This window comes from Medicago truncatula, chromosome 5 (assembly GCF_003473485.1).
Source record: "Medicago truncatula cultivar Jemalong A17 chromosome 5, MtrunA17r5.0-ANR, whole genome shotgun sequence".
Lineage (NCBI taxonomy): Eukaryota > Viridiplantae > Streptophyta > Magnoliopsida > Fabales > Fabaceae > Medicago > Medicago truncatula.
In genome coordinates, this window is record NC_053046.1 from 44,172,163 (window position 1) to 44,187,261 (window position 15,099).

Consider the following 15,099-nt stretch of genomic DNA (forward strand, 5'->3'; position numbering starts at 1 on the left):
CATAAAAAAAAAATTCAAATTTTTAAATTTTGAAAAAGATTTTATAAAAATTCTGGAATAATTTTTTTTTCAGATTTATAAAAATCTGAATTTTTTTATATATTTTTTAAAAAATTTGTTTACAGATTTTAAAAAATTGAAATATTTTCCAGAATTTTGTAGAAAATTTTTTAAAAAACCTTTTTTTTTAAATTTGGTAAAAAAAAAAATCAATTTTTTTTATAAATCTGGAATAATTTTTTTCAGATTTTATAAAAATATGAATTTTTTTTTAAAATTGTATCCAGATTTTTAAAAATTAAAACATTTTCCAAAAATTTTAAAACCTTTTATTCGCAAAAAAAGCTGACCTTTTTTTAAAATATTGTAAAAAAATAAATATTTTCCTTATTTTTTTAATTTTGAAAAAGATTTTATAAAAATTCTGGAATAATGTTTTTTTTAATTTTTTATATATTTTTCAAAAAAAATTATCCAGAATTTTGTAGAAAAAAAATAAAAAAAAACTTTTTTTTTTCGAAAAAAAATCTGACCTTTTGTTTAAAAAATATATAAATGGTCAGTTTTTTTTTTATGAAATTTTTATAAAAGGTTTTTTAAAATTTTTTCTATAAAATTCTGGAAAATATTTAATTTTTAAAAATCTGGATGCCAATTTTTTAAAAAATATATAAAAAGATGAAGATTTATGGTGATTTTAGATTTTTATTTTTAGGAAAATCAAGAAAAATATAAATGATCATATGTTGTGGGTCCATTGTATACTTTTCAAATCTAACCCTTGATCACAAATCTGAAATGACATGTGGATAAGGATTAACTGTTTTTGAAAAAATTAACGGAAAGGACCAAAATGGTAAATGGCAGAAGATATATGAGACCAAATTGAGACACTTTATAGTTATAGGACCAAAATGAAATCTAAAAATAAATTAAAAGATCAAAGCATGTATTAAGCCAAAAAAAAAAAAAATAGTAACTTAGCAAAATATAAAATAACCATATGGACCTCTAAAGTTAATATTGGATCTTTTTTTTTTGTTATCATTTGATTTTCTAATTATATTTCCAAATGAAATTCCAACCCTATAATTCATTGTACGTGTATTTTTTTCATTTGGTGTAAATGTAAAGTTTTTTTTTCACAAAAATTTAAATATAAATTTAATAAATCGATATATTTTTCCAATATCATTTACTTTAAGTGATTTTCGTAAACGTGGCTATCAACAAGGACGAATCCTTTTGAAATGATCGGGTAGCTTTGGCTACCCCAAAATTATTTATACTTGGTCATGGTTTAGAAGTGTTCATTTTATCAACCTGTGACTGGTTCAATTCCCAACAACCATTTTTATATTAATGATTTTTAAAAAAAAATGTCAAAAACGGGAGGAGAGGGTATTGACCCGACGACGCACTACAGGGTAATTGCCCGTTTACCACTAGGCCAAGTAATTAAACATCATAATCTTCCAACATATATTATATATAATGCAATATTTAAGACTAATATATTAATAATATATATATAAAGGGTAATAATCCAGTGTAGTAATTGTCACAACATGCCTTATGGTGGATCAGCCCCTATATCAAGGCCATACTTAATATGTTTCGTAAAATTTAAGCTTAATTGCATTTTTGGTCCCCTATATTTTAAAAAGTTGCGATTTTAACCTCCTAACTAATTAAAATACAAAACAGCCCCTTATGTATCTGAATCATGGCCATAGGTAGATTGAAATGTGTTGTGGAAATTGCAAGTACCACTAATGGTTAAAAAAATTGTGTAGCACATGAAATCAATTGCAATCAACAGGTAGGGCATGCCACTTTATGCAATATTGATGGTTCCTTTTTTACTAATGTTGTAGGCATTAAAATGTGTCTCCGTGATGAGCTCCAGCATTTTGTTTTGGCCAAGATTAAAATATATATATAGGGTGTAATGCATAAAACGATAACAATGGATTAAAAAAACAATGGAAAAAAAAAATTGTCAAAAAAATATTGAATGCATATGTTTGTATTTGAAAAAGAAAAAAAAAAGAAAAAGAAAAAGAAACTAAAACTCAAGAAAAAAAAAGTAACTAAAACATGTGTTTATTGTTTACTTTCAAATTAGGTGACTTCTATAACAAAAGCAACAAAGGTTAAGGTTTAGTGAATGCTCCAAAGCAGTAAAATTGCCTATAGATCCGCATGAATTAGAAGAAAAAGTCAAAACAAAATACTTGGCCAACTTAATTCACTAAATTAAGAGCAACCAACAAGAACATTTCAGCCTTAATATTATAATTTTGTTCTGTGTTGTGTTGTGTGAATTCAGCATTGTACCATTAAATCAAAACTATGTTAGCAGTTTCTCAAAACCCCAACAAAGAACTCCAATTCACGAATGCAAAGGTCAAAGGGTGAGGCGCGAAGACGATTCAGGGATTTCAAGCGAGCAGCAAAATCATGAACATGAACGCAAACAACACGCCACCATTGGAAGCGGGATATGAATGATCACACCTTAATGATTTTACTTATTTTTTGAGTATGTTGTATCCATCAATCTATCATTTGATTTTAATCATGTTCATGATCATGTATGATGTATATTTATTTATCAATGAATTTGTATAGGAATATGGAGTCGTTACATTATAAGAGAGAACAAGATAAATGTTTGGTTGTATGTGAAAGAAAATAAAAAACACAGAAGAGTACGACTCATTTTGCCAATGATAAATAATGTATGTGATCATAGGACATTTTATAAGTATCCTTATAGTAGCACGTGTGAATAATAAATAATAATCTTCATTGTATTGTACCCTTAGTTATGAGTTATGTATGTGACTTGGAGGCAATAACATCTCACAATGAACAAATATACGTATCTGAGTTAGTTAGAAACCAACTAACCTTCTTCTCTACCATCAAAGATAACACTATCTATAATTAAGTGCTATCTTGTGTAAAAATAATAAATAATACTAATAATTAAGAGCTTCCTTCAAAAAAAAATACTAATAATTAAGAGCTATATCAATTTTCTTGTAATCATGGCATACCTATTTTTCCCTTAGAACATTTTCCTATTATTTAATTTGGACTATAAAGTATGAGTATTTTACAATCCAACATTTTTCAATTATTTAATTTGGACTATAAAGTAGAAGTAATTTATAATTAGTCAAAATATATCACTTCAAAAACGTACATGTGAGACACTTAAAAATAATGTAAAAAAATAATGTCTTTTTGTATGTGTGCCTAAACATTATAAATATGGTCTTGTGACTGTAGAATACTAGCTCTTTCCACATATAATTATCATCATGATCATACTTACTAAGTGCTTCTCAAACACAAGTTAAAAAAGTTATAAGTATAAAATATATTTCTATATTGATTTCCTTAACCAATACTGCTGAGGAACTAGTTGGTATTTTCCTTATTATTATGCCACCTAACAACAAGGAAAAAAAAAATAGCCAAGTGTGCTTTGAAATTTTACAACCACCTAGCAATTAAACTGTCCCAACATTTTTAATTCCCAGGAGCTTTAAAAAAATTCATCTAAATAGTTAAATTTTTAACAAGATAACATAAATCAAACAGGCTCAATTGCCTTGGGAAATCAAGGAAGCCATGGAGATTGGAGAATACTTAAGAAAGTAAACCATCTGCTAAAATTTAATGATAATTCACATTATAAAATTAATTAATAATTTATAATGTTTTCATATTCAAATTTACACTTATATATCACCTACAAACATCCTGAAAAACACCAGGGCTCTCATATCAGGCATACCATGATGCCCTGAGGAGGATATAAAGGATTCCACAGATTCAAGGTTTTGCTCGTCGAAGCAGACCGTACTTAGGACGATCACTTAGATGATCGATGGTTCTGAAACATTTCATATTAAAACTAGACATTTCAATGTCTCAAAAGAAACAAAAAAATAAAATCAAGACAAAATCAAAGGGCTATTTGTCATCCACTTTAAGGGAATTTAGCTTTCTTATCCTTTGATCAAGCTCCTTCATGACTTCAGGTTCCTGTTTCTTCCTTTCTTTCGATATTGTATTTGTTGTCATCGAACCTATCTTATCAAATGCCACCTGCAAACATCAAACGGATGATAACAGTGAAACCATAAAGTACAATATATAAAATATTAAAATGAAATCAATTAGAGAAAGATATGATTAATATGACCAATTGAAAATTTTCTTACGGTTAGTAAATCATCTGGATCAAATAGGTGATGAGTGGTTTGATGCAGAATATTGATTGCTTCCCCAACATGATGGGTTAGAAGTAATTGATCTTCCTTCATCTGCAATAAGAGGTGAAAATTGTTGAAAAATTGAAATATTATAGTGCGTATTGATCAGAAACCAAGAAAGAACGGAAAGTCTAAGCTAGTGGTACCTTAAAAATTGCCAAGGCCACATTGAATATAACCTTAGCCCCCTCGTAGAAAATAACATCCCATACTCGCAGCGTTGTCTGAATCAAGGAAAAAGTATTACCAAGGGGAATTTTTTTAAGATTTCGATGTAATAATTTTATTGCAGTGTATTACTCAAACTAACCTCTGACGGTAGACTCTTTGAAAACAGGCACAGGAACCACTCGGTGGTAACAAGGGAAACGTCAAATTCCAAAGAATCCAAATGAGTCGCAATCCTGCATTTCCATTTCGGCAATTTTCAGAATTTACTAAGAAGTAAACATATGACAACAGTTAATACATCACATTAAAATACCTTGGGCACTTTTTAGTGAGTAAGTCTTTGAACACTCTTTGCTCAACATGGCATCCTGATAAGTTGTTTGTGTAACAGTCGCTAACCAGGACATTTTCCAACAAGACAGCAAGCATCCAAAATGCATCTTCTTCGGTTTTCATGACCAGCAACAACAATGCTGCAACATAATTCAAACCCTGGAGCCAAAATATTGTAGAGTCAGTACTTAAGAAGATACATTCTTCGGCATGCATTTATTCATTTTTAATCAAAACAATATTAATCAATATTATTGTCAACTGTAACCAAAGGAATTGTGTTTTATTATATTTTACCTAACTTGAAAATTTTTAAACACTTGCTGAAGCAATTGAGACCAGCAAATGTAGAAGCATAATAGGTTTCATGAATGTAACATATTAACATCTAATCCCAGAAGAAAAAGAATAGAGGTATCATCAATTAAATAAAAGCAGATCACAAACAAAATACATTTTCTGTTTAGATAGCTACCATGAGATATTAAGTAGTGTCAAATTCAAAGTTATCAGACACTATCATTCATCCTGCTTGCTTCGCAAGTGGGGAAAACTTCACAAAAGGAAGGTGATCAGAGCCACACATACCTGACAATACCCAACATCAGAGTCACGGAAAGAATATGCAACAAGAACACGCCTAAGAGCAGCATGCCCCTCAGGTGTGTCCAGCCATGCGTGACCAGGGAAGGTTCGCGGTAGGTCCTGTAGAAATGGTTATGAAAATTAATTATAAACAGAATAAAAGTAACGATCTTTTTGGCATCTAGACAAGTTCAATTCACTCTCAAACAGATATTCAATGACAAATGAACATATAAAGATCGCATCAAACACTCTGATGACCGCAGTCCCTTCTCCAAACTAATGGAATTCACATTGTTGGAAAAGTAGATAAGTAAATCGAAATCCAAGATATTAAAATCCGACCACGATCTTTAAACTGCATCGAGGAGATGACCACGCAGGTTCATATGTTTTTCTGATCAGCATATACTCAAAACTACATTTTAGTTTAGCTAAAACTCATATACTCAAGAACATATACATTATTTACAAGAGCTAAGGCTAACCGATCCCTTTACAAGAGCTAAGGCTAACAGATCCCACAACTATACTAATGGTTGTAAATATAGAGCTCAGAAATGATTCACCTCTTATGAATCTTCCTTAACTCTCATTGACATTCATAACCAATAAGTCTTGCTCATTAGAGGCAAAAAATAAAAGTCAAACCCACAATTATGATCAAAATCTGCAAAACTTTTCACAAAACCATTAATCTAGACAATGTGATTCACAAACATATGATCAACACAAAAGGATCAACACAACACATCAGCAAATACATGTCTAATAAAATGGAACCAAACAATCCATAAGGATGATGATGCACACAAACTTGTGATCAAAATCAAATCCCAATTTCGTGATGATCATAAACAAGCATAAAAGGCGAAGAACTCACATGATCTATCTGTCTAGTAGCAGGGGTAACCTTCCCCTCCACAGCTTTTGTCAAATCATCATAATAACTATCAGGAACCGTGGACTTTTTCTTCGCAGCACCGGACAACGAAAACCAAACCTTAGGCCTAAGAACCGGTGGTATCCCTTTCCTAATCAACTTCTTCAAAGTAATAGCATTAGCCAATGCCGAAAACTTCAACGAAGATGTAAGGGCACTCCCTTGTCCTATGGTTGTATGAAGATACCAATTAACACCTTTACTGGCCTCCAATGCCCACCAAACTCTACCTTGTTGTCTCACCTTTTCCCTTACCTCATTCAACACATTCACATCATCCACATTCCCTTCAACCGTAAATCCGTAAAGGTCTTGAAATTTCACAGTTATATTTGCTCTTCTTGAATGAATACTAGGCCTCAATACTGATATTTGAGATTGGTATTCAAATGCAAGGTCTATTTTGCTTTTTGTTCCATACATTTTTTGTTTACCTTAAACAACACAAAAAACACACAACAGGGTTAAGGTATATTGTGACAAATATTGTCTTTTTAGGACCTTGTCAAATTTGAAACACAACCATGAATTGGTCTATTTAGAGGAACTGGGTCATTAAGATTAGGTGAAAAAAAGTTGAATTTTTAATCAAACACAAAATGGGCTAATCAAGATTTAATCAAAAAAGGGTTAGATTCAAAATTCAAATTTATGGGTCATTGAAAAAAAAATAAAAAACCCTTTTTTGATATCATCAAAAAGATTGAAACTTTGATGAAATTGAGCTGAAATTGTTTCAAGACTAAGCTTGTCTAATGAAAAAAAATCAAATTTTTAGATGAATTATGAAGGGAAATCAAAAGGGGGTAAAATTGAAGAAAAAAAGGGATTTTTGTAGATGAATGTGAATGTAATATAGAGATAGAAAAAGGATCTGAAATTGAGAGAGAAAGAATGAAGAAAGAAGAGAAGGGACAAGAATAAAACCCTAGAATATAGGGAAAAGAAAGAAAATTGAAGAAAAAAAATAGAAAAGAGTGTAAAAACAGAACGAAGAAATAGGTGGTGGTGTTTCTTAGCTGTTTAAGGCTCTCACTTTGGACACAAAATCTAAATATCTTCAAAAGATTTATTATTTATTTATTTAAATTTGTCAATTTGACTTTACTTTCCCTTTTTATTTTTCAGGTAAAATTCAACTTTCATTAAACGTTGTTGTGTTCATAACTTCATGATGTTTTTTTTCCTTAATAGTAGGCATGGCAACAAAACCCATATTCGTGGTATCCGTCCGAACCAAATTCAATTTGGCGGGTTTTTCCCGTTTTGACTGAGTTTGGGTACGGGTATGGATTTTCCCCGATCTCAAAACACGGGTATGGGACGTGTAACGGATATATAGGTACCCATCCCGAACCCATACCCAAACCCGTCCCAAATGTAAAAAATTATTTTATGTTGATATGTTATGTTATTTTGTTTGATAATTGTCATGTTAATAAAAACTATCATTGATATTTAAAGGATCAACTAAATCATTTTGTCTAACAAATGTGAAAGTGAGGTTATTGTTGGATAATGTATTACAACGTTGCTCTTGAGGATGCAAAAAAAATTATATTTTTTATTAAAAAATATTCAATGCGGGGACGAGGATGGGGCGAGGATACCCGAACCCGTCGGGAACGGGGATGAGATTCAATTTCTCATTCCCGTTGGATATGAGTAGCGTAACGGGTAAGTATACGAGAATCGGGTATGGGGACGGGGAAGGTAATACCCGTCCCCACCCCCCATTGCCATGCCTACTTAATAGTATCTTTTTAAATTCCTTTTTATTTTTTTGATAAATTTTGTATGGTGAGTGCATGATGCCTTGCCTAATGTAGAAAATACTTTCAATCTTGAAAACATTTATAAAAATACTTATGTTTTTCATCATTTAAAACCACTAGCATGACTCGAACTCGAAATATTTAGGTCCAATACTTATCTTTTTACTAGTACATCAAACTTTTTAAGTTAAAACGCTTAAATTCTAATTGTGGAGATCAATTTTTGAGTTTATAACTGATAAGTTATTATTTATAAGCTCATATGATTAGCATGAGTTTGTTTGATAACAATACATTTACCAAAAGGTAATCCTAGTAATATGAAGTTTGGTTGAAAAATAAGTAAAATCTTATATAAAATTGTTACATTCAAAATTAAATTCAAGTTTTCCCTAACACATTCTTAGATGGAGTTCATTATCCACTTAAGCACAATCACTTAGTTAATTGTGAGTAAACTCACTTGAGTTGGCTTGATTGTGTTGCTTTAGGACGTTAGAGTAAACTCATGGAGATAAGTTTAAACAAATTAATCCAAACATGATCTAAAGACATTAAATTCCTATAATTCATTCGCCGATTCTATTTTTCTTTTTAGTAATATAGCATGCTGGAAATGAATAATTTATAAAAAAATATAAAGAGAATCGAACTTCACACATTAAGAAGATCGTATTTTAAGGTATCAAACCAACTCAAGTGGATTTCAATTAAAATATAAGTAAATTATGATCAATTATTGTTCGTTTAAAGTTCAAACAATTTATGATTTGATAAAATTAATTAAACATATAAGCACTATAACTTAATTTTAATTGAAATTGAAATACTTATAGTATTTTTGTGACACTTGTTAATATAACGTCTAAAATAATGGATTCAACTATGTTAAAAAAAATATTCATGAAAATAGGTACTGTCAAACTCAATGAATAGTTTTCTTTTGACAGAAAAACCAAATAATGCATGAAATTTAAAAATGGAGATAGTAGCCTCCTGTTCTTGTAACGTGCAGAGGGTTAAGAAAAGCTCTTTATTCCTCTCAAGAACAGAAACGTTCTTAATTATTTTAATAGAATAGAATAATAATAGTGGAAGGGAGCGTCAATAACTCAATATTGACCATTTGTCAAAAAAAAAAAACTTAATATTGATCATGATAGTCAAAGTTCGAAAACAACTTATTTTAAAGAAGAGTTCAGAAACAAATTAAGATGATGTTTGGTTCTATTGTCGTAAAAAGGTTATTTTGAATGAACTACCATGGTTCGGAGACGATAAAGTTTGCATTAGAGTAGTTGAGACGGACACGAAGATAACTCGATTGCATCTGTTCACATCATCATAGTGAATGACATCGAGTAATATTCCTGCCTACCCCTTCAAAGTTGTCATATTTGTCTGCTGCTATTTCGCTTGAGCCGGAATAAATTAGTCACGGAAGTCTCTAAACCAACACGCAAAAGATGAAATATGGTTACGACATAGAATCAGGGGCGGAGCCACCCCCCAGCTAGCCTGGGGCACTAGCCCAGGATCAGCTTCTACTTTCTTTGAGGCAAGCCCAGCCATTACTAGAACTTCTCGCTTTTTCTGCGAATTTTTGTGTAAATTCCGCAGGAAACACATTTCCTGCGGATTTAGGTTATAAAGTGAGGTAATACCTTATGATTTTAGGATTCGCAAGAAGGAAATAACATTTTTTGCAATAAATTTTTTGTCCAGACTCTATAAAATTCCTGACTCCGCCACTACATAGAACGCGGAATCGATACATAAATTAGAAATTGTTAAATAACCGTATTAGAAACTTCGAATATTATAGTGATATAATATAAAAAAAACACTTTTATGATTGTAAAAAAAAAAAAAACACTTTTATGACATAATTTACAAAAACATATGTTAATTGATATGTAGGCCATATGGCTGCCAAACGTTCTAATTGGTATCTTCACATATTAGTTCTGTCTGATACCATATTTATTGATAAATTATCAAAAAGTAAAGGAAAGACTGGGAAAGAAAAGTTCGTGTGTTTTTAATTTTTATTGACATATTTTTGCAATAAAATGTAAATTGTTTAGTTTGAAGGCAATCATGTAAATGTGACCCACACAAAATGATCATTTGGATACGAGGGAAATTGGTATGTGGGACCCGTTTGGTAGGCCCATCCTTTCCTTACTCCAAAAGGAACAAATCACGTGTGAGTGTGAGTACTGGGAAAGAAACAAAAGAGGATCTATATGGATAAGGCTCACCTAAATTGAAAAATTATTTATCTCCTCCAAAAGTAAATCAACAACATGAGAGTTATAATTCCCTCAAAAAAACATGAGAGTTTTTTTGAAGAAAAAAAAAAAATACGCTGATATATTCACTGAATATCGTGTGTTTTCATTGAAGGGATATTGAAAAGAGCAATGCTATATCGACAAAGATTTCAATCTGATGAATACAATCAAACTAGCAAAAATATGTCGAGATTCGGTCTTTTAAATACTATAAAGTTCGGATACTCTAAAATGAAGATGTTCCTTTATCGGATATGTATCAGATACCGATGCTCCGCGGATACTTTCGGATACGTATCCATGAAGAATCAGAATTAATTATTTTAATTTAAAATATATATTTTATTGGATACTTATAAGATACTCGACAGATACACACAGATACTTATAAGATACTTTACAGAGACGTATCCTGGACAAAAATGAAGTGTAAAAAAAATGAGACTGTGTTGTGAAAATTCAATGGAGATGTATATGATTCAATTTAAGATATGAATCACTATAATTGTTGTTCGATAACTAATTAAAAATTATGTTTTTGGTGGATGAAAGTAACGAGAGAGGAGATAACCTAACATATGAATCAAAATAGAATATAATTTATACAAACGGATTGCGAAATCTTATCATACCTGTATCCGTAGTACGTATTCGGGCGATTATAACTATTCCATATGAATGAAATAGTCTAAATACAACCCATCTTGTAAAAATATACTAAAACATTTTATCTGATGAGACACTTGTTTAAATTCACAATTCATCACTTCTTAACATATTTATGCTTTTGAGAGAGAGTTTGTAGGCCATTAGAATCTTTTGAAAAAATAAATAGAAAATGTTATTTTATCTATGTTGTAAATTTTGAGTATATTTCAACAATTTAAATTATATTTTTTTTCTCATGGTTTTAAAGTGAAAAATATAGAAATATATTTTTATTATAAAAACTAGAAAAACAATATATTTCTATTATTTACGACTATATTGACTTTGTTCATGGTTTCACCGTTATTGAGTATGGACAAAGATAGTAGACTTTCAATGAATGAATAAGTAGTCTTTAAAGCGGGTGGCATTTAGGGTGGGTAGGGAGAATACTTTTCTACCATGAAAAAGTACCATTTTTAACCATTGATATATTATTATTTTAAAGGAATGGTTTAGATTCACTCAATTTTTTTCCTTGCAACTTTTTGAAACAGTACCTAGATAAATGATGACAACACAAATAATATTTTTTTTTATAATTCAATCTGGACTTTATATGCTTGATTTTGGGCTTCAAATTTTTTTGCTAAGAATGAGCAACGTAAATAATAAATTTTCTTTTCCAAAAATATTATAAAATTTCAAAAAAAAAAAAAAAAGCTTAATTACACCACAGGTCCTTTAAGTTTGACGTTTGTAACAGATATGTCCTTTAAGTTTGTTTTGTAACAGATAGATCTTTAACTTTGTAACACTGTGCAACTAAGCCAAAAAAAAAATATAAATCAAATCAAAACTTTTTCAAAAATTGCTGGCACCCAAAGTTTTTCAAAATTACTCCCCATTTATTTTCTAACAAACCTTAATTAATTTACAATTTTTTTTAATCACTTGCCGTAACAAGAATTTTAAGCTGTAAATGTTACATGGATGCAAGAAAATGCAATATAGCCGTATAATGTTCTTAGGGCTTCATCGAATTTTTTTCGTTAATTACAAGGCTCGTTAAAAAATATGGTTAAGCTATTTAAGCAATTTTTTTAGCTGCAATTTTGTTTTTAAGCAATGTTATCGGCTTTGTTGTGGAAGAACGGCGGTTGTTCTATATTTTACAAAAATTAAATAAACACACATTGCTGTGCCGGTGCTAACGTAAAAAAAACAAGTAGGAAAAAGGGTATAAAGGTCAATTGAACGACCGAGTAAATGTAGGTGCAGAACAGAACAGAAGCAGAAAGCAATTGGAAGGTGTAGAATCAAGTATTAAAATATGCTAATTAATTTTAGGGTTAATTAAGTTTTTGGTCCCTATAAATATCTACAGTTTTGTTTTTAGTCCCTATAAAAATAAATCACACTTTTTAGTCCCTACAAAATTTTCCGTTAGTGTTTTTAGTCCCTGTTAAATTAAAATTTGTTTAATTATGCTTAAAATTCTAAATTTTTTAATGATTTTTTACACACTTGTTTAAAACATTATAAAAGGTTCCGCCACAATAAATTAGCTCAAAATTTTATTTTTAGGTCCAAATTTTCATTAGTTTTATCTTAAATTTTTGACGTTTTAAAAAAATTATATTTAATTCATTACATGTTAAAAAATTCTAATTTTTTTATAAAAGAGATTATTATAATGTTCTTAACATGTCTGTTAAAAATCATTTAAAAATAAAAAAGTTTAAGTATAATTAAACAAATTTCAATTTAATAGGGACCAACACATACTTTTAGTCCTTGTAAAATTAAAATTTGCTTAATTGTGCTTAAACTATTAAATTTGTAACATATTTTTCACATACTTACTTAGAATATTATACCAAGTTCCTCCGCAAAAAATTAACTTAAAATTTTATTATTAGGTCCAAATTTTCATTAATATAAACTTGAAAATTTTGCTTTTAGAAACATTCATATTTAATTCATTACATGTTAAAAAACTAAATTTTTTTACAAAAGAGTGTCTTACGATGTTATGAACATGTATGTAAAAAATCTTTCAAAAATTTAGAAGTTTAAGCATAATTAAACAAATTTTAATTTAACAGGGACTAAAAACACTAACATAAAATTTTGTAGGGACTAAAAAGTGTGATTTATTTTTATAGGGACTAAAAACGAAACTGCAGATATTTATAGGGACCAAAAACTTAATTAACCCTTAATTTTATTGTTATTTTAATTATGACCTGTTATAACTGCCACATGTCTACTAAAAGTAGACTTTTCCATGGTGGGATAGAATTCCTTCTACCCACCCTAAATGCCACCTTTAAAGCGTATTACCCGTGCGTCATTTCATCAAAATAGAAAGATGTGTCGGAAAAATGGTTGATGAGGATTTTAACTAAAATAATAGGTCAAATGCATCTAAAGGTCCCTTAAATTTTTCGTTTTTTCCAAAGTGGTCCTTTAAGTTTCAAAAGTCCCAAACAAATCCTTTAAGTTTCAAAAGTCACAAACAAGTCCTTTTAGTTTTTGAATTGTTTCAAACAAGTCCTTTTAGAGGATGATGGTGATGATTCAGATGATAGTAACAAAGAGCATTATCCACCATTTACCATGCCTAAAAAGATGACTAATTTTAAGTGGGTGTTAGGAGCCAAATTTGGTACCAAAGATGAGTTCAAGGAAGCAATTACCAACTATGCTATCTACAATAGGAATTGTTTGAAACAATTCAAAAACTAAAAGGACTTCTTTGGAACTTTTGAAACTTAAAGGACCACTTTAAATAAAACGAAAAATTTAAAGGACATTTAGATGCATTTGACCAAAAAAATATCATACAAAACAGGAACCAACACTATAAAAATGGTCGAAAATATCATGATAGATTCTACTTTAGGGAATGTGTCATGAAAGAATAGGTTCAGTCACAACATTTCATGATGAAGCAATATTTCAAACGCTAAATAGAAAAAACCACATGAATTAATACAACTAATCTCCTTATAATCTAATTCTTAATTAATGAAAACAATTCAGAAAAGATGTGCCCATATGCTGTGATAGTGGAAGAGAGCCAAGGAAGGAAGCTTTGGAATATTGCTTTGTGAATAAGTATATGGAATAAGTTTTTTTATTTTTGGCTAAAATATGGTTTTAGTCCCTGCAAATATGACTCGTTTTGATTTTAATTCCTCTAAAGAAAAATTGATTTTGATCCCTGTAAAATAGTGAAAAAGATTTCTTTTTTAAATTTTTTTGCAGGGACCTTTGTAAATTCTGCTTGCGACAACTCCACATATCAATTTCAGCTTTTGTTTGAAACTTCTTTTTGAACTAGATTTCTGCCTACAAAACAACTTTCTACTGCTTTTTCACTATTAAATAGTTTATAATAATCAAAAAGCCATTGAAAGCTGCAATGTAGGTACATGTCTAGTCAAGAAGAAATTTTCAACAAATGGTAAGATTGTTACACAAGTTGTCACATAGTTAAAATTCAAAGTTAAGAACAAGTCAAGTTTATTTTTTTTATATAATAATATAAAGAGGAGGGATATATTGACTCCAAGAGTAAGTCTAAAGAGTTACTCCACATCCTCACCCTTCAATTTATCTAATTTTAACGGACTAGATTTGATGCTTATTAATAATCATGTGACCTCATTTACCTTAACCAATCTCACCACATTAATTACAATTTTCAACTCCATCAATATTTACCTTTTATAAACACAACTAATTTTTTTTTTGAGGGAATAAACAAAACTAATTTTTGGTAAGTTGGTAAAGAAAATGTAGTCCCTAATTATTTTTTACAACCTCCTCTCGTCTGCAATTTGTTCATAAAAAATTCTAAAAGAAACTTCGTTGCAACTATTTCACGATTCACAATGCAAATTACATATATTTTTATTAATACCCATTAGTATGTAATTTTTGGAATATGTTGATGCTTCCATATGTGTTTTTTTTTTTGTTTGGATTATCCACACGTGCTTTTTAGAAATGATTATTGTTGGTTTATTCTTTTTGAGGATTGATCA

At 29.7% G+C, this 15,099-nt stretch overlaps 1 protein-coding gene across 1 annotated transcript; it reads right to left on the reverse strand.

The window, feature by feature from the left end:
• Nucleotides 1–3,681: 3,681 nt before the first annotated feature.
• On the reverse strand, nucleotides 3,682–7,366 carry LOC11430930 (TBC1 domain family member 2A). Its single transcript, XM_003617975.4, has 7 exons — nucleotides 6,265–7,366; nucleotides 5,385–5,501; nucleotides 4,777–4,955; nucleotides 4,603–4,696; nucleotides 4,439–4,516; nucleotides 4,242–4,343; nucleotides 3,682–4,125 (listed from the first exon to the last, which is right to left on the reverse strand). The coding sequence occupies exons 1-7, from the start codon at nucleotides 6,745–6,747 to the stop codon at nucleotides 3,991–3,993; spliced, it is 1,188 nt and encodes a 395-aa protein (XP_003618023.1). The 5' UTR covers nucleotides 6,748–7,366; the 3' UTR covers nucleotides 3,682–3,990.
• Between the last annotated feature and the right edge of the window lie 7,733 nt (nucleotides 7,367–15,099).

What these genes read in the sequence shown, in the direction of transcription:
- LOC11430930 (XM_003617975.4), bottom strand. Translation starts at nt 6,747, where the DNA reads ATGTATGGAACAAAAAGCAAAATAGACCTTGCATTTGAATACCAATCT. An exon ending in CAAAGAGTCTACCGTCAGAG is followed by an intron (nt 4,517 to 4,602) that starts GTTAGTTTGAGT and finishes TCCTTGATTCAG; the next exon opens with ACAACGCTGCGAGTATGGGA. An exon ending in ATCCAGATGATTTACTAACC is followed by an intron (nt 4,126 to 4,241) that starts GTAAGAAAATTT and finishes TGATGTTTGCAG; the next exon opens with GTGGCATTTGATAAGATAGG.